Source organism: Panicum hallii, chromosome 3 (genome assembly GCF_002211085.1).
Source record: "Panicum hallii strain FIL2 chromosome 3, PHallii_v3.1, whole genome shotgun sequence".
NCBI classification, from domain to species: Eukaryota; Viridiplantae; Streptophyta; class Magnoliopsida; order Poales; family Poaceae; genus Panicum; species Panicum hallii.
Window position 1 is genome coordinate 11,069,720 of NC_038044.1, and position 25,676 is coordinate 11,095,395.

The 25,676-nt window shown below is 51.5% G+C and overlaps 4 protein-coding genes and 1 pseudogene across 4 annotated transcripts; 4 read left to right on the forward strand and 1 right to left on the reverse strand.

Moving 5' to 3' along the window:
• The first annotated feature begins 2,020 nt into the window (after positions 1-2,020).
• LOC112887169 (protein RADIALIS-like 3) lies at positions 2,021-3,635 on the forward strand. The gene is made up of 2 exons (XM_025953275.1): positions 2,021-2,432; positions 2,870-3,635. The coding sequence occupies exons 1-2, from the start codon at positions 2,149-2,151 to the stop codon at positions 2,892-2,894; spliced, it is 309 nt and encodes a 102-aa protein (XP_025809060.1). The 5' UTR covers positions 2,021-2,148; the 3' UTR covers positions 2,895-3,635.
• Positions 3,636-5,742: 2,107 nt separating this feature from the next.
• Positions 5,743-6,610, forward strand: LOC112886761 (protein RADIALIS-like 3). Its single transcript, XM_025952751.1, has 2 exons — positions 5,743-6,148; positions 6,276-6,610. Exons 1-2 carry the CDS (start codon positions 5,880-5,882, stop codon positions 6,295-6,297), a joined length of 291 nt encoding a protein of 96 aa, XP_025808536.1. The 5' UTR covers positions 5,743-5,879; the 3' UTR covers positions 6,298-6,610.
• Positions 6,611-7,304: 694 nt separating this feature from the next.
• Positions 7,305-14,857, forward strand: LOC112885189 (annotated as a pseudogene).
• A 3,231-nt stretch (positions 14,858-18,088) lies between these two features.
• Positions 18,089-20,003, reverse strand: LOC112885191 (vegetative cell wall protein gp1-like). Its single transcript, XM_025950849.1, has 2 exons — positions 19,928-20,003; positions 18,089-18,624 (listed from the first exon to the last, which is right to left on the reverse strand). Exons 1-2 carry the CDS (start codon positions 20,001-20,003, stop codon positions 18,089-18,091), a joined length of 612 nt encoding a protein of 203 aa, XP_025806634.1.
• Positions 20,004-24,122: 4,119 nt separating this feature from the next.
• Positions 24,123-25,676, forward strand: LOC112886185. The gene has a single exon (XM_025951996.1). It carries the CDS (start codon positions 24,195-24,197, stop codon positions 25,449-25,451), a length of 1,257 nt encoding a protein of 418 aa, XP_025807781.1. The 5' UTR covers positions 24,123-24,194; the 3' UTR covers positions 25,452-25,676.

Genomic DNA, 25,676 nt, shown 5'->3' on the forward strand with positions numbered 1-25,676 from the left:
GCTCGCTGCTTTTCGTTCACGGCCTCCGGGATTCTTCAGAAAACCAACGCGCGGTTCTGAATAATTCAGGGTCCCGAGCTAAACAGCGTCGCGAGCAGAATCCGGCGCAATAATTGCGGAGTCTTTGACCAGCTTTACTGTTAAAGTTCGTTCTCGATCACGATGCGAGCCGCGGGCAGTGGATTCTCGCAGCTTTCCGCGCAGCAGTAGCGGCATCTATCCAGAGGTTCCTTGGCCGACAGAGGAACAAGCAGGCCACCGCAGATTAAAGGGAGGCTGCTGCTATCGCTGTTGCCGTTACAGAAATGATAAGGATTCCCATTTGCAGGAAGGGGATCGGTGAATCTGCTGCGCCCGCGCGCGCGCGTAACTGCACGCGGGTCGCTTGTCGTTCTGGCATATGTTCTTGACTGCGGTTGGCAGAATCGGGCACCCTGGGGAGCGGGGAGACCGGCCCCCCAACTTGCTTGAGCGATAATTTGATTTGAGAGCGGCAGCGCATTATTCCCCTGTCCATCGGTGGATCCACGCACCGGGGGAGCATCTTATATACGTGTGGTCTTTGTTCCCAAGTGATTTTCAGAGTATCTTGCTAGTGTTCTTCATATAGTGCACCGTGGACTAATGCATATAGTATTTTACATTCTTTTCGAAGAAGAACAAATAAACGGTATCATTTCCTTTCTAGAGAATATGTATGAATCATGAAGTTCCAAGATAATCTGTAACATATATGTATTTCTAATGAAGATATAGATTGATAATTAACAAGGATTCGTTTTCGTCGCAAAGGGCCGGTTTGGAGAAGGCATATCGACTTGCATAAGCTTACTACGAAGTGAGCAAAAAAAAAAACTTCAAACAGCACAGATCGAAGATTGGATTGAAGATGAGAGATTTTCTAAGATGACATATCAACTGCAACATGAATTTGGTTGTAGTAGACAAACAAACTGCAAAGGTCTACCCAAGCCTGAAACAAAATCAGTGTATACCTCACCAATTCAAAAATAATGTCATATCAAATTCCCATCGGGTGAACGTTTAAGCTTCTACCATTGATTTGTAAGAATGAAGCATATTCACAATAAAGATATGTGCTACTATAGATTCATCATGAAAAGCACATCCTTATTCAGTTATCTTTTCTGAATATCATATTTTGTGGAAATGGTAATTTCGTAAAAAAAAGTGTCATCTTGTAAACCGTGAAAGTGTCATAGTTGACATCACGTATTTTGAATCGTAGGAAGTATTTAAATTGACATGTAACAATAGTGCTTTTTCAAGAACTTTCAGAGTTGATCGTAGTTTATAAGAGAAACTGGTCTAAAATCTTACAACCGCAAGGTTAATTGAAGAAACTGATTAAAAAACCTGAAGGTGGTTGTCTGATCACTCGTTGGCAACATCTACAAATGACGGAGCCCCGCTTTGCGTACCCCATGGTCGCCAAGCTCATCGCAATACCAACAAAGTAGCTCTGACTTCCTATGGTAGACATGTCATCATTATCGTTGCCTAGCACCGGCCGAGCTTTGTCGTGCCCCAACAACAAAGCAAGTACTCCAACTCCATCTCACTTAACCTATGCGAGCTAATCGTCCGCCGCCGCCGCCGCCGCCGCAATGGGGGTGACCGGCAACCACCGTTCCAGTGCGGGATCTTGTAGACGATCGACGACGCATCCAGGGAGGACGCTGCCGTCGCACGCCCAGAAATCCGGAACTGAACCTAGCTACATACACAGAGCGATCAGCAGCCTCATCACTCATGCACGGATCGGACCATGCATGGTCAAGGGGAGAGAGGTCGCCGCCACACGCTCACCAAGCAAGGACAAAGAGCATACGCGCGCACGTCATGTAGGTGTCAGCAGCTCCGCCGGTATCTTGTTCCGGCCGTACGTGCAGGCTCCATGCATGAGCTCACGCACTGCTGCCGTCGGCCAGTGCCCGGTGCCAGCACCCTCTCTCGTGCATGCACATGCGCTCTATAAATACGCTCCTCCTTGCAGCCAGTTTCTCTCAGGATTCAGGAACCATTTCCGCTCGCCATCTGGAAGCTATAGCTAGATCGATCTGCCTTAACTGTCTGTCTATCTCAACACACCCCGATCAGTGCTCCGGAGCTCGAACGACGGCGACAATGGCTTCCGGCGGGTCGTCGTCTAACAGGGGCTCGTCCCGCGGGTGGACGCAGCGGCAGAACAAGCAGTTCGAGTGCGCGCTGGCGGTGTACGACAGGGAGACCCCGGACCGGTGGCACAACGTCGCCCGCTACATGGGGGGCGCCAAGTCCGCCGACGAGGTGCGCCGCCACTTCGACCAGCTCGTCGCGGACGTCGCCCAGATCGAGGCCGGCCGCGTCCCCTTCCCACGCTACGGCGCCGCCGCCGGCGGCGGCTTCGCCGACGACGCGGCGGCCAGCAGGTATAATAATTGTAATAATTAATCAACGACCACTTGCCGCCGTCGCCCGTCGGCGTAGTTCGGTATAGTTGGCCGGTAGGCGCGGATCGATAGAACTCCAGCTAGCGCGTGCATGCACGCACGCGTATGTGTCGCCAGGGCGATGGTCACATGAGATCTAATCCGATCCGCCTGATGCATGCATGGTTCATGCGGCAGTGATAAGCTTTATTATTTGGCACAAGATAGATGATGTATCGTCCGCGACCGTTGAGACACACAAATAGATAGATATATAGATATATACGCATACAGATAGATAGACAGATATGTACGTTCCATGAGCTAGCATGCATGCAAGCATTGGGTTGCCGACATCGCTGCTGCCTGACACATGCGAAGAGCTGAGTTGACACATGTACTCGCATGCACGCTTACGTGGTTTTCATTGGATGCAGGTCGAGGTATCTCAAGTTCCAGTGATGATCAAGACAAAATGACGGCGCCAGAGACCATGTCCCCGAGTCTCCGATGGTGCCACCAACGCAACGAGATGACACGACGCATGCATGTATGGAAGTACTCCTACGAGTGATAGATAATCACTGTGTGGATTGGCTCCAAATACGGATACTATAGGGAAGAAGGGTACTTGCACTATACGGTATGCTCGTTATATCACAAGCAATGTAAAATGCTTAGCATCTTCTCTATTCAGCCATAAAACGCACTAAAGGTGTTCTCCCCAGCTTCATCTACGCTTGGACTTCATGCCCAAAAGTATACGCGTAGTGTGCCTCTTTTCCCAGTGTTCCCGCGTGGCTCGTATATCGTTTACTTTTCTCCGATGCATTTCCTAGCTAGTGATGAGGGATCCATTTCAAGCTGCCAAAGAAGAAAAGAAAAGAAGAGAGGAGGATCGAATAGGAATAGTCACATCATCATAAGGCTCCAAGGATCGAGGCTTTCTACAGCATGTGGGGATGACATGCAGTTCAATATGCTAAACTTTTATTTTGGTTTTGGTCGTATTCCAAACCATATGTCGGCAAGGATTCATAGAAGTAGAACCGCACCTCTTTGGTCTTAAAGGAAAGTCGCCCCGATTTTAACCTCAGCTACTTGTTCTCTAGTATTACACTATATAGTTTGTACATGAACTTTTTAGCTTATTTATTAGCACAAAAATCCAAGAGAAATTCCACACGCATTTGCGGAGTTAATTACGCGCATATAAAAGTTGTACATGGAGTTCATTTGATGTATGTGTCTGGTAACATATGAATTTCTTCCAAGGTGAACCAAAAGAAATTTATAAGCAATAGTTTATTTGATCTATATTCTGAAATTGCGACCACGCAAATCTCTCTCAAAAAAGGAAAGAAACAGCGACCAGCTTCACTCTGAAATATTTCCAAAAGGAATAAGTCCATCCCTGGTCATTGATTTGAAAACGGACTCAACTTTATGAAGTTTAACCATCTATCATGAGTTTCACAATTTTCAAAATGTACGCCGTGTTGTTAGTATAAAAGAAGTCTGAAAAACATAATGTAAGTGTACAGTTTTTTTGGGGGATTTTTCTTGCACTAGTTCTATACACCATTTCGAAGTAAATTTTACAGTATTCTGAGAATAACTGGTTTGCACATAATTTAAATTTATTTACCAGCATAGACAATATAGAGAAACTGATACATATATAAAATATTGTAATAAAAATTTCTTCACCATGGAAAGTACAAGGATGGAATTCCAAAAAATAACAAAAAATGAAGAAAGAAATAAGCTATAAAAGTACCTTTACGCATGAACCCTAAGCACCAATCGGGCATGTCAAGTAACCTAGTACCATGGGTAACAAATTCTTGGAGTTCTAGATGTACTATTCTATCCACCAGATTAAATCCTGGTGCCTATGTTTTAAAATAAAAAAACATAGTTGTTTACATTTCTGGTTGGTTTAGAGGCAAGAGATTATCTCCATTAACTGCTTCATGATAAAAAATGTACTATTTTCAAGTTGGTGAAACTTGTATTTGGGGAAAAGTTTAGGAATCAAAAGTGAATTTTACACCTACCATTAAGCAATATTTTTTGGGAAAAAGCCAGAAATCAACAGGCGAGATTAAATTAAACCTACGCAGAACTCGTAGGATCCATGATTCGCCATAAGTTGAATTTTGATTGAGACTGCATTAATCATATATGCACAACAAAATGAATCCTTTTCTTGTCTTTCAAAAAAAAAAAAGGTCCATGCTTGGTTCGCTTCAGAAAAAAGGCCCATGCTTAGTTCTACTTGGTGTCCACCTACTACAGGTTCATACGCAGCGAATCTACACTCAGTAAGAGACTACACTGACTTACCGAGTGAGGCCGTTGCCTTGAAACGTTCCTGAATCGCCCAAAGGGAGGAACAGATCCAAATCGCGGCCGCACGCACCACACAGCGCGGGAATAATCACTTTTCACTGGACCGCGGAAAGCGCTTCTTCTTTCAACTGGTTATGAAAACAATTTGCTAGCTGGAATTAATTAGTCATTCACAAAAAGTTTGGAGCTAGATTGGTGGATATTATTCTATTTTCTTTCTAGAAAGCAAGATATATATGCTCACGCATCGATCTTGCTACCACACACCCTCTTTATAGTGATGGAATCCAATCTTTGCAACTAGCTATTCGGGGACAGCGACCGAATGTTCTGAACCAAATAATTGTGCAGGTATCTAGCTCCCCCAATTTTACAAGCAGTTAGTATGGATGCATGTTCCAAACGTATGTTGTTGTGGCTAATGCACAGATCATCTGTGATCATTATTGTTACGTTCTCCACATGACACTGTCCGTTTGGATATGTAGAACAGTTCGAGCAGCGACTGAACTCTGAAAATGCCTGAACTTTGGTCTCTGTGAAGCCTTTGGCCTGAAGATGCCTGAACAGAAGGTGGGATTTCAGCTCCGTCCGTGTAATTAACCTTCAGAGAGAGTGTTGTAATTTACTACACATGGAGATGGAGAGAAGCAAGCTCTGAATCTTTGATGGGGAGGAGGAGCTGCGGAGGGAGAACAGATGCCAGCAAGCAGCTTGAATGGCGACGTGACCGGCAAGCGAAGCGATAGAAAGGTAGATTAGATCCCCCACTCCAAGGGGACAGAAATCTTTGTTCCCTGGCTTCTTGCTCCTCGCCTCACCGCAGTGACCCCGCCGGCATTATTCCTCTTGTTTTTCTTCCCTTCCCGGGCACCCTGATGAGCCCAGAACCCATGGTCCACCCTCCCTCTCCCTGAGGAGCCCCACATCGACTTCTATAAATAGCAGCCCTTCCCACACCCCCTCCTCTCATCAGTTCATCACAGCTCTTGATCTCTAGCTAGAGATAAGCTTCCTCTTCCTCTCGGTCGAGTGATCCTCTCTCACTCTCACCAGGAGCTCAGCTCAGCTAGCTCAAGGAGGCCGGAAGAAATGGCGTCGATGTCGATGACCAGCAGCTCGGTGCGGGCGCAGTGGACGAAGAAGCAGAACAAGCTGTTCGAGCAGGCGCTGGCCGTGTACGACAAGGACACGCCCGACCGGTGGCACAACATCGCCCGCGCCGTCGGCGGCAAGTCCGCCGAGGAGGTCAGGCGCTACTACGAGCTGCTGGAGGAGGACGTCAAGCACATCGAGTCCGGCAAGGTGCCCTTCCCCGCCTACCGCTGCCCCGGCGGCGCCCTCGGCTACGAGGCTGACAGGTACGCGCGTGACTGGCCGCGACGGCGAGCTAGCTAGCTCACCACCGTCTCGTTCTGAGTTCTGGCAAGCCTGTAGCTTATTCTTTTTCTCCGGTGAGCTGATCGTCTCTGAAAAATCCGTGCGCAGGATGAAGCATCTGAAGATCTAGGCAAACTTCAGAGGATGACGGTCGAGAAGAGGCCGCGCACGCACGTGTATATATGATTGGGACAGCATGCATGTCCATGCTACTCCTACGCAAGTGGTCTGGAAGGAGCAAGAAGAATCAGATGAGATGCATGCATGTTAGTTAATAATTAGTATGGGATGAGTAGTACCCTAGCCTGTCACGCGAGATCGACCGACCTATCGATCTCCCATGTGTCCTTCGTACCCACTCGTATGTGTATTATATCCTAGCTGCATCTGTGTACCATACCAATCAAGAACACATGAACTTGATATTAGCTGATGCATTTCTACGAGGATGGCCTCTTTGTTCAGTATGCGTTTGGTGCCGGCCAATGAACATGGATAAATCTGTGAAAAAATTCTCTCATCTATGCCCCTCATTAACATTGGCCCGGCTGGCAGGCAACTGAATTGCAGCATAAAGTTTTATGACTTAAGCAATCAATCTTAGTTAACTGTAAACTGGAGTCTTTGTACAAAGTAACTGGCTTAAGCCTTTACCATGTTCAAAATTAGCCGGGCCTCGAGCCTTTTGACGGCCCTATTGCAGCGTGGGCCGTAGGTGGCCAGCTCGATACGGCCCAACGGCGTGAAGAACGTGAAGCGTCGAACCGGCCCATACGTCTGGCACGCGTTCGCAAAGGCCCATCGTAACTCGTCGGTGGGGCGGGCATTTCCGGGTCGGCGGCGCGGCAACGCGCGGCGAAACGCCCTAGTTCCCGGCCTTCGTCTCGCAGTTTCCCTCGCGCTCTCCGTCCCCCCGACTCGTTGCCCAATCACTGGCTCCGAACCCTCGCACCGCCGCGTGCTCGCGGCCTCCCTCGGCGTCGATCTCCGCACCCCACGCCATGACGAGCTCTCGCGCCGCCCTCGCAACCAGCTCCGGCCTAGCACGCCCCTCGCCGAGGCCCGCCCGGTGATCCGATTTGTTCCAATTGGGCGAGCGCTCGGTGACGCGGTCTCCGATAGAAGCAGAGGGGGGGGGGGGGGGGAGGATCGCTTCGTCGCCGGGCGTCCTCCTCCTCGGCCAACCAGGTGAATTTCGGCACCCATGCTATGTTCTAGTTCGTTTGTCATCCCGAGGTGGAGAGCGAGATACTGCCTTTCGATTATAAAGCCGATTGCAAAATTTCCAACCAACCATTGCGCTTCTTCGATTGGGATTCAATCGACTTATTTGTTTTCCTTAATCTATGGCGCTTTCGTGTCATCTTTAGGGTTACGCAATGGATTAGGAGTGCTTAATTTTTTTGCTTCAATCTGCTCTAGAACATTCTCATTTCTGCGTCCCTGAACTTGCCCGTGTTTTTTTTCTTTTTTGGTTTAACGTATTCCATGATATAAATCCAGTTGTTGACTGGACAGCTCGCAGCCATTTCTGTGAGATGCTTATTGGTTCCTGCTCCGTGTTGTCAGGAAAATGGTGAAAACGGGGGACATGACGAGATGTCTCACCTGCAGGTTTCTGCAAAGGTCAGTTTTATCCCCTCCCCTGGATGTCACGTTCTCGGGATTTGAACATTGGGATTATCTCAAGGTCTGAGGTTGCATCCATTGTTGGAATTTGAGCAGACCATTTGTTGTTTTCTATTCTCCATTTTTACCCCGTGCAAGCTTGTATTGGTATCCCATTCCCATGATATAAATTCAGCTGTTGACTGGACAGCTCGCAGCCATTTCTGTGAGATGATTATTTGTACCTTCTACGTGTTGCAGAAAAATTGTGAAAACGAGGGACATGACGAGATGCCTCACCTGCAGGATTCTGAGGTTGCATCCATTGTGCTCCTCTTGTTGCAGTTTGAGCAGCTCAATTGTTGTTTTCTATTCTCCTTTTTTACCCCGTGCAAGCTTGTATTGGTATTAAAAAAAAACCTCTGCTGTGGGGGAAAACCGCCCCTACTGTATTTCAGAGCTCAACCGGAGCACCGGATATTTCACTAACAGGAGCTCAACCGGAGTCCTGTGGTTGCTTTGAGGTTCAACTCATGACCAACCTCGTACATGAGGGCCCACCCAACACATGCTGGTTCAGTGAGTGACCTTTTTTTACCCGAGCCTAACTCCCATTGGGAATGGAACCCGGGTCCCTTAGGGGCTACTGAGGCACCTTATCGGCGAGGCTAAAAGCCTGTTTGCAAGCTTGTGTCGGTATGAAACTATAATATCTCACTTAGGCATTCTTGTTGTACTTTTGGAATCTATAATAATGGCGTTGAAAGGAATAGTATAGAAGGGCTAAGCATCAGGACACTATGAATTGTCCCTCTATTCTGCATGTTTATGCTTGCAGTGATTTCAGTTCTTTTTCACAAATAAGGAAAAGGAACCTCACTTTTGGGCGATGTACTTAATTTATTTGGTATGAATTGCAGGAAAATGGCAATGAGGATACGCTGGAGGCTTCTATTAAGGTCAGATTTCTGTTTGCATGTTTTTGGAAATATTACGAAAGATAACCTTTGACATTGTTGCCTCTCGTATTGATTTCTTTTTCTGTTCTAGAAAAATGCTGCACAAGGGACACAAGAGATATCAGGAACCAAGAGAGAGCGCAGAGGAGATCCTGTTGCTGACCCCTCGTCCCTTGTGCCTAGGACCTCAAGGTTTCGTGAGAGGCCGATTGCTCCAGCAGTACAGGAGCATCAGGTGGATACTCATCTTTCTATTGACCACCACTAGTTCTCTATAGTGGTTGATAAACACTTGGAACATGTCTGAGCCCTAGCTGCAGCTTATGGTGGCTTTGGTCTTAAACATGAATTTCATTTCCCATTATACTTGCACTCGCAGCTATGCACATTGCACCATACTTCAGAATCATGGTACTTAGGATGTGTTTGTTTTGCTGGATTGGACTGGATAGGCTTGGATGGGGCAATCCAATTCAGCATTTGTTTCACTGTCAGGTTGATAGGTCTGTACACACAAGAGAATACAGCTTTGAGATACCGGATGAGCTTGTCTGGCAAAATTTGTTGGATGGTGCTGTCCTCATTGGCCGTGTGAGCACCTGAGCAGACGTGAGTGGGCTCTGGTCACCACCTTTTTTCCCTCCTGTAATCCAATCTCTGAATCCATCCAAGCTGGGAGATAGGAGAGAGAGAAGAGTGAAGTTGACGTTTGGGCCCTGGCAACAAGTGGCTAAGTTCCAAACTTTGCACAGAAAATTCTACAAATTTAAAATTCATTATATGCTAAAAAAATCCTGAACCAATTTTGTTACCTTTGAATAGTTGTGCTCTACATGGAAAAATTTTATGTACCCTCACAGATTAGCTACTATAAATTTCTCATAATTACATTTTATTGACTGATGATAGTTCACTAATTCCTTTCTATGTAACTCATGAACGAGTTTTTACTACATCACAACGAGGTATGCTCACCAAACTATAACAAGTGGTCATCATATCTTGCCTGCCATACATATCCATGCAAACAAACACCAACTTGGATCATCCAATCCATTTTCCATCTACCCTATCAAACAAAAAATTGGATCATCCAAGCCATCCAACCAAAATCCAACTTGGATGATCCAATCCACAAAAAAAAGGATGACCCTATCCAATCCATTCGTGCCTTCAAACCAGACACATCCTTAGTTACTTGCTCTGAACTGTGGTTGTAGATGTTACCTTCTCCCACATGCGTATATAGCTGTTACCAATTTGTTGTTGAAATTTACAGAAGGAATCAAATATGTGCCATCAGTGCCAGAGGAATGATAATGGCAGAGTTGTACGGTGCCAGGGCTGCACAAGTTACAAGAGGAGATACTGTGTGAAGTGCATCAAACGCTGGTTTGTGCCCTCAAAGACCACTATTCCTAATTTTAAAGGATCATTCTTTGAGTCACTGTTAATTCTTGTTTCATGCCTTTGTGTAATCTTTGCCACTTGTATTTATGGCATGATCTAAACAGGTATCCACATTTATCAGAGGATGACTTTGTGGAACGCTGCCCATTTTGTCGTCATAATTGCAATTGTAAGACTTGTTTGCGGTCAGCATATGTAGTAAAGAAGGTGTGTGTCTCTGTGTGTGTGTGTGTTTTCTTTCATTTCGTCTTTGTTTCCTGGCCTCAACCTGTTTCCAGTTAACTCCTTTTTCCTTTTCCATAGGTTGATAAATGGAAAGTATCTGAAGACGACAACAACAAATTCTCTATGTGCATTGCACACTTTTTACTCCCTTGGTTGAAAGAATTTCACGAGGAGCAGATGGTGGAGAAACGTATTGAGGCCTTGATTCAAGGTATTATTAGCATTGCCATTTTTTGGATACATTGATGCATTTTATTTGTTACTTGTTGTATTGTTTCTAATTTTTATTTTGACTCAGGCGTTGCTGAATGTTAAGTGGAGGTTCCATTAGCTACATGTGGAAGTGATAAGCGGATATTCTGGTTAGTCTGGCTTTCCTGACAAAGTGTATATCACTTATTTATTGCTTGAAATGTCTAAATTGATGTTATCTTTGTGACAGTGACAACCGCAGGACATCTATTGTTGATTTCCACCAAAGCTGCAATAGATGTTCGTATGATCTCTGCCTCAGCTGCTGCGGGAAGCTTCGCCGTGGCCTTATTCCAGCTGGTGGTGTTAATAGTGAAAAAGTTACCAGTCTACCTGACGGTGGACACAAGGAAGATTTGCAACCGGAGAGTCGTGCTAGTGTTGCAAGTCAAGAGGCCTCTGACGGACATGATGGCATGTCTTCAGAAAGTGTGGCTGCTGCTGGTAGCATGCCTGTCTTGAGGCGGTGGATGGTGAATGACAATGGAAGCATACCCTGCCCACCATCAGCATTTGGTGGTTGTGGTAGCTCTCTTCTTGAACTTAAGTGCTTGTTCGAAGAAAAGTTTATTACTGACTTATTGGCAAAAGCCAATTCAGTGGTCAACAACGGAAAGATGCTGGACCTGGGAGGGGTCAAAATGTTCCTGCATCACTGAACCTGGTGACATGAAAGGCATGAACAATGGATCTTTACGGAAATCTGCTTCGAGAGAGAACTCTTGTGACAACTACATATATTGCCCAACTGCTCAAGATGTTCAAAACGGAAATTTGGATCATTTCCAGGAGCACTGGTTGAAGGGCCAGCCTGTCATTGTTCGTGATACACTTGCTTTGACTTCCGAATTAAGCTGGGAACCAATGGTTATGTGGCGGGCATTGCGGGAAAAGAGGGATAAGGATAAATACGAGCGGCTCTCAGTTATGGCTCTTGAATGCCTTACGTGGTGTGAGGTTTGTGATCTCATTATGACTATTTGATTCTTATCAGCATTTTTGCATTGTTATAAGCTGGAACTGATGCTGGGACTACATGCATAGAATATTTTATAGCTATCATAGGCACAGACCCCTTTCTGTCTGATTGTAGTAGGCATTGTTATAAGCTTTTTGCTGAAGTGTGGTACTGGAATATCATTATCCATTTAACTTTCTTCATCTTGTATATCTGCATAGTTATTGTGCCTTATTAGAACTTAGGTTGCAGCTTGCCAAAGTTCCTATTAGTATCAGTTATGATTTTGTTTACAGGCCAGATATACTTTGTCTAAGATATGTTCTGTGGGTTTCATCTCTAGCCTACCCTAACTTGCTTGGGACTAAAATGCTTTGTTGTTGTATATCTTGAATCCATTAGTTACTTTATATGACTGCTTGCCCCATACTGTTTGCTGCTGCCAATCTTTTAAAATATATGTCCAATATTGCACTCACTAACCACAACATTTTTGTTTTGATTGATGTTTCTGACACAACTGTCTTTTTTTTCATGTTTTTCGAATGCAGGTTGATGTAAATATTCACATGTTTTTTGCTGGATATTCTCGTGGGCTTGTTGGCCCAGAGGATTTGCCTCTGTTACTTAAGCTAAAAGATTGGCCACCACATAGTAAGTTTGGTGAGCGACTGCCACGACATGGTGCAGAGTTTATGTCTGCGTTGCCGTTTCGTGATTATACAGATCCAGAATTCGGTCCTCTTAATCTGGCGGTCAAGTTGCCCTCAGATGTTAACAAACCAGACCTTGGTCCAAAGACATATATTGCTTATGGTGTGGCTCAAGAGTTGGAAATTGGTGATTCTGTTACCAAGATTCATTGTGACATGTCAGATGCGGTGAGCAAATTTTTTTTTCTTGTTTCATTGTATTCACGTGAAGGTTTTGTTGGATATGTTCCTTTTGAATCCAAAACAACTGCACTTATCTGTATCCTTTCATGGTCATAAAAAATTTATATGGTTCACTAGTTTTGTTAGCCTACCCCAACTTGCTTGGGACAAAAGGCTATGTTGTTGTTGTTGTTTGTTGTTCATTTGTTTAGTTCACATTAATCCTACCCCAGCTTGCTTGGGACTAAAAGGCTTTGTTGTTGTTGTTGTTCATTAGTTCACATAAACCCTTTGTCTGCTTGTTGGGAGTTGCTTATGCATATTTTTGACTTCTCAATTGTTATTTTCATAACATGTTTTGCTGAAGAATAGGTAGTACTCATTACAAATATCCGGCCTGATCGGATGAGATTTTTCAACTGCTGTGGCTGCTGCTGCTGCTGTCTACTACTCTTGTTGCTACAGTGCCTACAGCCAGCAACAGCAACAGCAGCTGTCCAGCGCTGTTCTGATCAGGCCCATCATCTCTAGGAGTTTCCATAGCTTTAGTTATTGACAGGCTACGATAGTTTAGCCATTTTAAGTGATTGTTTTTTCTGCCAAAAGGAGAATCTCTTTTGTTAATGCCCTACTTCTAGTAATGTTGATGACTGATGTCTGCATTTCCTCTTTTAAATTTTGGAATAGGTCAATATCCTCACTCATACTGATGAAATAAAGCTTAAAGAAAAAAAGGATTACAGCAATAGAGAAAAAGAAGGCTATCTTAACTACAAAGCAAACAAGTGAAAGCTTTCAGGCTTCCCGGGTAGATTCTGATGCTGGTGCGCCAACAGCTCTCAGTGAATCAGACAATGGACCTGGAGCTGAATAATGTGGAAATGAGTCTGCTGTTAAGCAGAAGCAAGCACCCCATGTTGCTTCAGAGCAGAAATGTGGTAAAGATGATGTGGTATCTGATAGAAGAAGTAAAAGAAATAGAAGAGCAGACAAGGGAGATGTGATAGAGCGTCTCACCGTGTCTCCTGAGTTAGAAGATGAGGATAATCTCTCATCTCTAGAGGGAAGCGAGTCCGAAGGTGGTGCACTTTGGGATATTTTCCGGCGAGAAGATGTCAGTAAACTGCATGATTATCTAATGAAGCATGCAGATGAGTTTAGACACCTTAATTATGAGCCAATGAAGAAGGTAAATGATTCTACCTACTATTTAACTATGTAGTTCCGTTTGGCATCTGATTTTCATGTTGCACAATTACACTTTTTTTTGGCAGGTTACTCATCCTATTCATGATCAGTGTTTTTATCTAACAAACACAAGAGAAAGCTTAAGGAAGAATATGGTCAGTTAATAAACCTTATGTCTTTCCTGAATTCTATGTTTTTTTACCTAGTGAAATGCTTCCTGGTTTCATCGCTGCTTATGCAGGAATTGAACCTTGGACGTTTGAACAGAAGCTTGGTGAGGCGGTATTTATCCCAGCTGGTTGCCCCCACCAGGTCAGAAATTTGAAGGTATGACAGACATATAGCTATTTCCATTGCTATCAGCTACATGCTTGTGAATCAAACTAATTGCTAATTGGTGGCACTCTTTTTATTGGGCAGTCGTGCATAAAGGTTGCACTGGACTTTGTTTCTCCGGAAAATGTGCGAGAATGCATCCGGTTGACAGATGAGTTCTGTCTGCTTCCAGAGGGGCATAGGGTGAATGAAGATAAACTAGAGGTCTGCCTATTCATATTTTTCATATATCCTTCCGTTTTTATGTAATCCACTGTTGGGCATATTGTGTCAGCTCTTCTGTTTCGTTTAGATACAGAAATGTTTATTTTATCACTGTCTGGACATTCGTATCTATAGGATTTCTCAAGCTACATGTTGAAATTTTGCCTAACTTGTGAATCTGACTGGACCAGGTTAAGGAAGATAGCTCTACATGCACTGAACCAAGCCATTAAGGATATCACTGAACCTGATTGCAAGGGAAGGTTTGTGCAGAGCTTAAATCACATACAGTAATATAATTCTTTGCAAATCATTGAGTGTGGTTGTAAACATAATTCTAAGTGGTTTTTGGTCTTACCAGCCCGGAGAACCCAGCTGAAGATGAACCCAGCTCAGGTTAACCTGCCATGGAGGACAAAACATAAGCAGCTGAAAGCATGCCAAACGTAGCACAAGTGGCATACTTGAGTCAGCTGGATTTTGCTGTTGTTGCCTTTCTGCATTATGCTGGTGCTTTTGCAAGTAATCTGGCGCGGAGTTGCTAGGATTTGTAAGCTAGCCATGTCTGTAGCTGAGGCATGTGTCAACGTGGGCATGCTGCTGATCTGATTATGGGATAAACTGATAAACAAACGTTTTACTGAACGGGTAGCTGCCTTGGTGATATTGACATCATAAGCATTTTGTTTGTGTACACTAACGGACCGGACCTATTTCTGAGACAGCGACGGTAGCATAGATTTATTAAAATCTTAATATCTACTATTAGCTTGTACACAAAGAAAATCACTATCCTGCACGCCCATTCGTACGTTTGGAACTGGTCAGTGCGCGAGCGTGTTTTGGAGCCGGTTGCTCGCCTCGGCTTCGCGCGTATTTTGTTTCGTTATCCCGCCAATTTTGATTGGTTGCGATTTTTTTTCCGGGGAAAAAAATCCTGATTAGATGCTTATTATGCGGATTGGAGAAGTGACGGTTGTGATGGCGACTTCGCTCGCCAGATGGCTTCATAGTTGGAGCCTCCAACTTGGAGGGAGACGGCTTCGGATTTTGGTTGGGTGATGCATCGATTCTACGGTCCAAACGAGCATCGGACGGTGATGGCGAGAGAGACGTGGTGGTCTTGGTAAAAACCGTGTCCGAACAAAGCATAATTACAGTAATTGCTCGCCCGCCCTGCCTGCTAACGTCGAGCTCAAGATGAACAAGCACGGTCTTGGGTCTTATCCCACAAAAAAGGAAGAAGAAAACAGAGGGGATGAAGAAGAAGGCCCGGTGTGCTGGTCCTGAAGATGAACTCCGTGATGCCAGCAGAGCAGCGTCACAGTTCGTGGCGACTCAATATAACACGCGACCGGCCAACGCATGCAGCTGCCATAAGCTTCGAATATCACGCCAGATATATTCCTATATATTGCAGGATCTTGTGAAATAAATAGACAAACACGCTCGTGCTCCTCCTCCTGTCTAATCTGTGTGTCTAGATTGATGTTAATGTAATCGACGGGGACAGCGAATGGTCGATTGTTTGGCCGGCCGCCTGCTAATGTCGACGTGCTCAAAATGAAGCAGGAGCCACCTGGCGTGGTGATTGGAAATCGAACAAGCTCCAGCAGCCAACGGGAGGTCACACTCAGCAGCAGCCAGTGATGAGCGACGATGCTCTCAACTCCACGCCACCAATAAGGGTTGGGAGGACGACTTGGTCTTAGTATGCATCGCCAGCTGAGTTGGCGTAATCCACTATACTAGCTTTGCAAACACCACTCCTTCCTGACGTGGTCGAACGACAAGGAGATACGCGGTATCACTCGATCATCAGGCTCCGACCCGTCCCTTGAAAATTTCGTCCTTTTTTCCCCTTTTTTGTGTGTCGTGGATGCGTGATGTCACTGTCCCTTCCCGCGACCGCGACAGCGGCATCTCTCTATCTACATCAACATCAATATATGCCAAGATGAAATGAAACGAAAAAGACAACAGACACATCTGGTCGCCGTAATGGACGGAGCAGATCTGTTTGCATGCGTGGCACCGCTACGACGGACGGCGCACGGTTGGCTTGGGGGATCCGCTGGCCACGGCAGGATCAGCGTCCACCGGCCCAGTTTAGCGATTAATTAATGCGCATTTTTTTTGTGGGACTGGTAACTTGCTTGACAAGACTTTAGCTGAACAAACAAGTTTTTTTTTGCGGGTGCTCAACAGACAAGATTGATTAGTGATGAACAGTGATTTCCCCATAGCAAACCCTAAACAGGGTATAGTAGTTATATACATGGGCCTCTATACACATGGGCTCAATATACTCCAACACCCCCCGCAGCGGTGTTCAAGACTGGACAAGAAGAGAGTACAAATAGAGTACAAAGGGCAAATGCCCCCCCGCAGCCACAACTAGCCACCGGCTACGTTGAGGCTTGATCGAAACTCCGAGAAGGTCGAGGAGGGCAGCCCCTTGGTGAATCGAGGAGGGCAGCCCCTTGGTGAAGATGTCAGCAAACTGGGAGGCAGTCGGGGCATGGAGGACTCGAACATCGCCGATTGCGACTCTGTCGCGCACGAAGTGTAGGTCGATCTCCACGTGCTTCATCCGCTGATGCTGGACGGGGTTGGTGGAGAGATACATGGCGCTGACGTTGTCGCAGTAGACGAGCGTGCTCTTGGCGAGCGGGCTGTGGAGCTCCGCCAAGAGCTGTCGTAGCCAGGACGCCTCCGCTACGCCGTTAGCGACAGCCCGGTACTCTGCCTCGGCACTGGAGCGAGAAACAACCGGCTGCCGCTTGGACGACCAGGAGACCAGGTTGCCGCCTAGGAAGACGGCGTAGCCGGAAGTGGAGCGACGAGTGTCCGGGCAGCCAGCCCAGTCAGCGTCGGTGTAGACCACCAGCTCAACAGAGGACGAGCGGTGAAGTACCAGGCCGAGGTCCACAGTGCCACGGACGTAGCGGAGGAGACGCTTCAGCGCAGCAAGGTGTGACTCCCGGGGATCATACATATGGAGACAGACCTGCTGGACAGCGTAGGTGAGGTCCGGCCTGGTGAAGGTGAGGTACTGCAAAGCACCAGCCAGACTCCGGTAGGCAGTAGGATCAGCCACCGGATCACCCAGATCAGCGGACAGCTTCGCCTGAGTGTCGAAGGAGTGGAGCAGGGCTTGCAATCAGTCATCCCAGCCCGCTCCAGGATATCGAGTGCGTACTGCCGCTGGTGCATGAGAAGACCAGACGGGCGAGGCTCAACGGTGACGCCTAAGAAGTGGTGGAGCTGACCGAGATCCTTCATAGCAAACTCCTGCTGCAGAGAGGAGATGACACTTTGAAGCAACTGCTGACTAGAGGCTGTGAGCACAATGTCATCAATGTAGAGCAGCAGATAGGAAGTCTCATCCCCACGGCGGTAGACGAAGAGAGACGTGTCAGACTTGGCCTCGGTGAACCCCAATGTCAGCAAGAACGTGGCGAACCGAGAGTACCAAGCCCGAGGAGCTTGCTTTAGTCCATAGAGAGACTTGTTGAGCCGGCAGACCATATCCGGATGACTCGAATCCACAAATCCCGCTGGCTGAGAGCAGTAGACAATCTCTAACAGAGTGCCGTGAAGAAACGCATTCTTCACGTCCAGTTGGTGCACAGGCTAAGAGCGCGAGAGCGCAAGCGAGAGGACTGTGCGCACTGTAGCAGGCTTCACGACTGGGCTGAAGGTCTCATCATAGTCCACACCAGGCCGCTGAGTGAACCCTCGGAGAACCTAGCGAGCCTTGTAGCGCTCCAGTGTGCCATCAGCCCGACGCTTATGCGTCCAGATCCACTAGCCAGTCACCACATTGCAACCAGACGGACGCGGCGCGAGGTCCCACGTCTGGTTGGCAAGAAGAGCCGCGTACTCCTCTTCCATCGCGCGACGCTAGTGAGGATCCGCCAAGGCGTCGCGGACAAAGGAGGGTACCGGAGAGACCCGCGGCTCTCCCTCGGCGGTGGAGAGAGTCGTGGCCTGAGACGCCATCTGCCGAGTCACCATGGGATGGATATGCCGAGGATCCCGATGGATGACTGGCGGGTGGTAAACCTCCGACTCGGCTCGAGAGGGAGCCGGAGGAGGCGGCGGCGGCGACGGCTCCGGCGTCGGCGTCACAGGAGCCTCCGGAGCAGGAGGCAGCGCCAGTGTCGGCACCGAACGACGCCGGTACACCTGCACCGGCTCAGCGTACCGTTGTGGTGTCAGGGTCGGCGCCGAGCGACGCTGGTACACATGCACCGGCTGGGCGTACAGTGCAGGTGCACGTGAAGGCACCGGGGCCGCGCGTGGTGCAGCGGGAGACACCGGGTCCGCGCGCGGCACGACCGGAGGTCCGGGGACCGCGCGTGGCGCGACCGCGGGCACCGGGGCTGCGCTCGGCGCAGCAGGGATCACCAGAAACGGTGCCGGCATGCCGGGGAAACCTGCAGGAAAAGGACAGACAGGTAACAGTGGCTGAACCACTGGGTCAGTCGGACACAGAGTCTCCAGCTCGGGGTCAGGAGAAGGTGTAGAGGAGGTAGAGTAGGGGAAATCCGACTCGTCAAAGACGACGTGTCGGGAGATCAGAACGCGGCGAGAGGTGAGGTCAAGGCATCGGTACCCCTTGTGGTCAGGGGAGTAAACGAGGAACACACAACGAGTCGAGCGGGGCGCCAGCTTGTGAGAAGCGGTGGCGGAGGTGTTAGGGTAACACGCACACCCGAAGACCCGAAGGTGGTCGTAGCGAGGAGGGGTACCGAAGAGAGTGTGGTGTGGAGTGGGAGTAGGAGAAGCAGTGGACGGGAGACGGTTGAGCAGGTAGGTGGCGGTGTGGAGGCTCTCAGCCCAGAAGCGCGGGGGCAGAGAGGTCTGGATCAGAAGGGTTCGCACGACATCGTTCGTCGTGCGAATCATCCGCTCAGCCTTGCCGTTCTGAGGAGAGGTATATGGACAAGACATACGCACCTCAAGATAGGAAGAAGGACCGGGAGGTGGAGTTATCGAACTCCCACCCGTTGTCACACTGGACGGCCTTAACTGTGAGGCCGAACTGAGTGGACACCCAGGCAAAGAAGTGGAGGAGGGTGGGGAAGGTCTCAGACTTGGCGCGCAAAGGAAAAGTCCAAGAGTAATGAGAAAAATCATCAACAATGACCAGATAATATTTATAACCAGACATGCTGAGTACAGGAGATGTCCACAGGTCACAGTGAATCAGATCAAAAGCATGCGCAGCATGCGAAGAAGAAGAAGAAAATGGAAGTCTAACATGACGATCTAACTGGCACGCATGACAGAGATGCTCAGCAGGAGTCTTAGTACAAGGAGCATCGGTACTTCGGCTGAGCTGAGCCAAAACATCGCAGCCGGGGTGACCAAGCCGGTGGTGCCAGGTGGTGGAAGAAGGTGTCGCGGCAAAAGCAGCAGACAAAGAAGCCGAAGGCGAGGCAGCGGAAGCAGGAAGCCGAAGGGTGTAAAGGGGCCCCGGGCTGTCACATCGGAGGAGTGGACGCCGAGAAGCCGAATCCTTCACAGTAAGACCAGAGGAGTCAAATTCGATAGAACAGGAGTTATCAGCAGTAAACTGGCGAATAGAAAGAAGGTTGTGAACCATTCGAGGAGCAACAAGAATATTAGGAAGACGAGGAGCAGAACCCACGGCGGTGACAGGAAGGCAAGACCCATCACCAACCATGATAGAAGAAGGACAAGAGGGGCGTGGGGGTCGGACAGAAGAGAGGATACCGGCATCAGGAGTGGTGTAGAACGAGGCACCCGAGTCAGCGATCCACTCGGTGCTGGCCGGCGACGTCAGTCCCATGGTGCTAAAGGACTACGCCAGAGCGGCCTGGTCCCACCCCCCAGGCCAGGTCGGCTGCTGGCCGGGCTGAGCGGACGGGGTCCAGGACGGCGCGAAGAGTGGAGCAGCACCAGTGAACATGGCCGCCGGCTGGAGCTAAGGATGAAGCCCCCCCCCCCCCCCCCCGGCCGGACCCTGGAACGGGCACATCGAGATGCGCCCTGACCATGGGTTGCTGAAGGATGGCCAAGGCGTACCTCCAGGGGCAGGGGCAGGAGCGGGAGCCGGGGTCGGCGCGCCCCGATGGCCCCCACCGGTACCGGTACCCCCAGGAGCAGGGCCACCAGTGCCACCACCACCACCCCGTCGCTGACGACGTCCACGGCCCCCCTCCTCCGGTCTGCTCGGCGGGAGCAGCACCAAGGAGGGAGGTGGCAGGAGCAGCGGAGGAGGCCGGTGGAGCAGCAACGAGCGCGGTGGGGTTGGGCGAGGAGGATCCGGCGCGAGACCCCTGGTGATCTCCTTAAGGGCGAGGTCGTCCCGGACCTGCAGGAAGGTGGGAAAGGGCCACTGGCGGGCGATCCAGCCCTTCAGGTGGTCGTAGGTGCTGCTCAGGCCCCTTAGGACATTGAGCATCAAGACCCAATCGGACACCGGATCCCCGAGGTCGTGAAGAGCATCAGCCATGCTCTTCATCCGCTGGCAGTACTCACCGACGGAGAGGTCCCCCTGGACGAAGGTGCGGAAAGTGGCGTCGAGCTGGAGGGCGCGGTACTCGGCGTTGCCGAGGAACTACCCCTCGAGCGCCACCCAAGCCTGCCGCGCAGTGCCGCCGTGGGTTCTGACGAGGTCCTGAAGATCTAGGGAGATGGTCCTGAAGATCCTGAAGATCCAGGACATGGCGACGCTGTCGAGGCACAGCCACGCCACATCCCGCGCCTCGATCGGCGAGTCGATGAGGACGTGGTCGTCGAGGGCATAGCGGCGGAGGGTGAGGAGGACCTGGTCCCGCCAGCGGCCGTAGGAGGAGGACGCGGGGTCGAGGAGGATGGAGACCAGGGCCCTGATGTTCTGGACGCCGGCTGCCTGGAGGTGGAGCTGGGCGACCATGGGGTCGGTCGGGTCGTACCGGGCTCCAGATCCAGCGGGCGGGGCCTGGAAGGAGGAGGAGGCGCCCGTGCTCAGGGTCGATGGGATGGCCGGAGGAGATGCGGAGGTAGTGCTCCGCCTCGGCGACCCGGAGAGCGAGGGCGTCGGCCGTGGCGCGCTCGCGTTCCCAGGCGAGGGCTGCCACACGGACCCGCTTCGGGGCCGCTGAAGCCTCCGACTTGGCGGTGAGGAGGGCCGCGGCGAGAGCGGTGTCGGCCTGCTGCCCTCGGAAGGCGGCGGCGAAGAGCGGCGCATCCTCGGGCGCCATCCTGAGGCCAGACCGTGCGACACCGGGCGCTGCATCGACGACGGGCTGCTTACCCGCAGGGACAGCGGCGCGGTGGGCCACAGCGGTGGCGGCAGGATCGGCGCCCTCGGCCGGCAGCAGCAGCACAGCGGCCTGCAGTGCGGCCGGATCGGCGCCCGCAGCCTGCAGCAGCTGCGCTGCGACCCGCAGGGCGGCCGGATCGACGGCGGCGCGCTGCTGGGGCCCCACAGCCCCGGCTCCCGCGCCAGCAGCTGCTGCGGCAGCGGTGGCGTCAGGCTGTAGGGGGCCCAGGGCGGCAGGAGGCTGTTGCCGCGGCCCCTGCGCCGCCTGGAGCAGAGGAGCCGCGGCGCCCGCGGCCGGCACCCCCTCGAGGACCAGCGCGGCGGCGGGAAAGCAGGGCGGCGGCGGCCAGGAGCTGGCGGCCCAGGCACCCAGATCGGCGCGAGCGGGAGCAGAGGAGGGAGAGGAAGAGGAGAGGGGAGGGAAGGAGAAGAGGGGAGGAAGAGGAGGGGCCGGCGGCCGGCGGCCGGCCATGGTGGCCGACGGCGGCGGCGGGCTGGAGGGTGGAGAGAGGAGAAAGAGAGCAAACATAGGCTAAAGATACCATGATGAACAGTGATTTTCCCATAGCAAACCCTAAACAGGGTATAATAGTTATATACATGGGCCTCTATGAGCCTCTGTACACATGGACTCAATATACTCCAACAATTAGCTTATTAAACTTTTAAGCAAGCTGTATAGTTTTTGGACTGGATTTTTCTTTTCTAGACTGAAAAAAAGAATGCAAACAAGACAAAGGGGAGATCCCTTCCGCACCATTTGCGTACCAGTACCACTAGATGCTTGTCGTTTTTATTTTTTTAACATGGAAAAAAATTGAAAAGCTCCTCTTGTTATTTTTAGGTTACTCCGAACATGCTAACACGCATTGCCGGGCATCAATATCGGCCGGCGGTGCGACGCTTCAACAGCATTGTGTGTAGATAAATGAAATCCAGATTTCCCGTGAGTTCGTGCGGCTCGTGATCGACTCGTCGTGTTTGTCCATCCGGCCTTCATAAAATGTGCGGTACAGTTGACTCCATGGCCCAGCTGCTGAAAGGATGAGAGACAACAGGAATAGGAGTACAAGTTTTGACGATTTCTGCTATTTATTTATTATGTTGGCACTAGTACCGTGAGATCATGCCGCACATACATTAGCTGGGGCGCTAGGAATTTTGTGCTGAGGTTTTCTGGTCCTGACCAAGTTTCAAAGAGGTGTTAGGGTGTGTTCGGTTCCCCTTAGAGGGGTCTAAAAAACAGCCCTCTAAATTAGAGGTCTAAACATTTTAGACCTCTAATATTTAGAGGGGTGTTCGTTAGAGCCCTCTAATATGAGTATGTTTACCGTTTTACCCCCCTTATCACATTGATGGATGTGATTAGCAGGGGCGGCGGCGGGGGAGGGGCGGCGGGGGAGGCGCCGCGGCGGGGGGTGGGCGGAGCAGGGGCGGCGCGGGCGCAGGCGGCGTTGGGGGGCGCGGGCAGGGGCGCCGCGGCAGGAGGGCGGAGCAGGGGCGCCGCGTCGGGGGAGGCGCCGCGGCGGGGGGTGGGCGGAGCAGGGGCGGCGCGGGCGCAGGCGGCGTCGGGGGGCGCGGGCAGGGGCGCCGCGTCGGGAGGGCGGAGCAGGGGCGCCGCGACGGGGGAGGCGCCGCGTCGGGGGGTGGGCGGAGCAGGGGCGCCGCGGCGGGGGAGGCGCCGCGTCGGGGGGTGGGCGGAGCAGGGGCGGCGCGCGGGGGGAGGAGCAGGGGCGGCGGAGGAGCGGGCGGCGGAGGAGCGGGCGGCGGCGCGCAGGGGGAGGAGCCGGAGCGGGCGGCGGAGGAGCGGGCGGCGGCGCGGCGCGGTGGGGGGGAGAGAGGGGACGGCGGCGCGGCGCGGTGGGGGGGAGAGAGGGGACGGCGGTGCGGCGGCGCGGGGCGGGGAGGATCGGGGGCGGCGGCGCGGGGCGGGGAGGACCGGGGGGCGGCAGTGCGGCGGCGCGGGGCGGGGAGGACCGGGGGCAGGCGGCGCGCGGGGTGGTGGGGAGAGAGGGGGCGGCGCTGGGAATCGCGAGCCGCTAGTCCCATTAGAGTGCTCCGTGCCTCTAAAGATTGGAGGCCTCTAAACGATGGATACCCGTTCTATTAGATACCCGTTCGTTGCCAGATATCTAAAATTTAGATGTTTCATCCCATTAGATAGGGAAACGAACGCACCCTTAGTTGTCGTTAGAACAATCAAATTCAGTACCAATGCAACAACTGTGCAGTCCATGGCAGAGCTTTCACAAGTCCCAGTACCAACGTTTTTTACCAAGTCATTTAGAATGGAAATGCATGGGAAGAAAATCACGAGGGCAAGGTTCACCAGCGGAACCACATGTCAGTGTGAGCTGACTTAAACTGATACTGTAGATAGAGGGGAAAGAAATTTAAAAGAAACAATGAGAGAATGAGGAAAAAGAATTGGAAATGATGATCCAGCCGGCAGAGCAGAGCTGAGCAGAGGAGAGCCGAATCAGCAGGCAGTAGTGGAAAGCAACCAAGTCAGCTCCAACGAACCAGTCCACCACGCGCCAGCAGTGGTGCCAAGTCTTCTTTTGTCACGGACATCATGGGACCCACGCGTCAGGGAGACAGTTGCCCCCTGCCAAGGGAGAAGCTATATATGGCAGCTGCCTCGTTTCCCCACCATTCCCTTCCCTCCTCTCCCGAGTCTCCTCTCCTCTTCTCTCTTCGTCTTCTCCGACGAGGAAACAATCGAAAGGCATCATGGCCGCCGCCGAGCCCCCGGCGACGGGGGGTTTCTTCGGCATGCTGAGCTTCCGGCGGAGCGCGACCGCGGTGGCGTCGTTCGACCCGGCCCAGGACGACGAGCTGCTGGCCCTGGACGCCCTCCAATCCCACGTCGCCGACCGCCTCGCCGCGCTCCTCTCCGACGCCCAGCAGCAGCAGGGCCCGGTCCTCTCGATCGGATTCCTGTCCAAGCTCCTGGACGCCGTGTGCTCCTCCGACGCCTCCTTCCGCGACGTCGTGGCCGTCGCCCCGGTCGCCGCCGCTCTGTCCAGGCCTCCCGCCGACCGCCTCGCCCGCGACCTCCTCGATCGCAGCGTCAAGACCCTGGACGTCCTGAACGCGGCGTCCCTGACGCTCGCCTCCCTCCGCGGCGCGCACCGCGCCGCGCTCACGGCGGCGTCGTGCCTCCTCCCGGCGCCCAAATCGCGCGCCCAATTCGCCCGCGCGCGCAGGGCCATCGCCAGGATCGGAGGAGACGAATCCAACAAATTAATCTCCGCTTCACCATCAACGCCGTCGCCTTGCTCCCGAAGCATGCGCGCGCTGTCCCTGAGCGTGTCCAGGAACTGGTCCGCGGGGCGCCACATGAACGCCATGGCCGCGCACCTCGCGCCGCCGCCTCCTCTTCCTTCCCAGGTGGGCGCGGGCTGCGGGCTGGGCCTAACCCTCTACACGATGAGCTCCGTGCTGGTGTTCGCGATGTGGGCGCTGGTGGCGGCGGTGCCGTGCCAGGACAGGGCGTCCGCGGCAATCAATCCCCCCGTGGCGCCGCCCAAGCAGGCGCAGTGGGCGCAGGCCATGGCCGCGCTCCAGGACCGGATCGCGGACGAGTGGCGGCGCAAGGATAAGAAGCTCCCTCCGGGTAGTGGTGGTGGTGGATCTTCCTCCTCTGCCATCGGCACCGAAGGGGCAGGAGGCCTGCTCGCCGAGATGCAGGCCGTGGAGCGCGCCGCCCGAGACCTCAACAGCCTGCTCGAGGAGATCGCCGAGGACGACGAGGAAGAGGTCCATGGCATGGTCAGCGAGGAACGCGCGAGGGAGGTGACGGAGCGCGCCGAGGAGCTTGCAGCGGCGTGCCGGGCGCTGGAGGAGGGGCTGGCGCCGCTGGAGAGGCAGGTGCGCGCCGTCTTCCACCGCGTCGTCTCCTTCCGCTCCGACCTCGTGCGATGCATCGACAACACCGCGCGCACCAATGCCGCCGCCTCGGCGACGCCGCAACACCACTCCTTCTGATTCATTCAATTGCCTCCTCGCGTCCTCGGGGATCCATCAAATTGTTCTTCTCTCCCCTAATGTACTGTAACTGTACTGTACCATTCTTTGATTTCTACTCCTACCTTTACCCTTACCCCGTTGTGTAGATTTTCTGCCTGTAAAGTAAAAACTAACAACACCTTGTTTAGTTCTCTTGTGCACTGTAATAATCGATATGCTGAAGAGCATTGCAATTGTTATCAA

Bases quoted from the DNA above. Each gene is read 5' to 3' on its own strand.
- LOC112887169 (XM_025953275.1), top strand. From the start codon at position 2,149: ATGGCTTCCGGCGGGTCGTCGTCTAACAGGGGCTCGTCCCGCGGGTGG. The intron at 2,433-2,869 runs GTATAATAATTG...CATTGGATGCAG, and splicing joins GACGACGCGGCGGCCAGCAG to GTCGAGGTATCTCAAGTTCC.
- LOC112885191 (XM_025950849.1), bottom strand. From the start codon at position 20,003: ATGGGACTGACGTCGCCGGCCAGCACCGAGTGGATCGCTGACTCGGGT. The intron at 18,625-19,927 runs GTATCCTCTCTT...CTTTTCCTGCAG, and splicing joins CTACACCACTCCTGATGCCG to GTTTCCCCGGCATGCCGGCA.
- LOC112886185 (XM_025951996.1), top strand. From the start codon at position 24,195: ATGGCCGCCGCCGAGCCCCCGGCGACGGGGGGTTTCTTCGGCATGCTG.
- LOC112886761 (XM_025952751.1), top strand. From the start codon at position 5,880: ATGGCGTCGATGTCGATGACCAGCAGCTCGGTGCGGGCGCAGTGGACG. The intron at 6,149-6,275 runs GTACGCGCGTGA...ATCCGTGCGCAG, and splicing joins CTCGGCTACGAGGCTGACAG to GATGAAGCATCTGAAGATCT.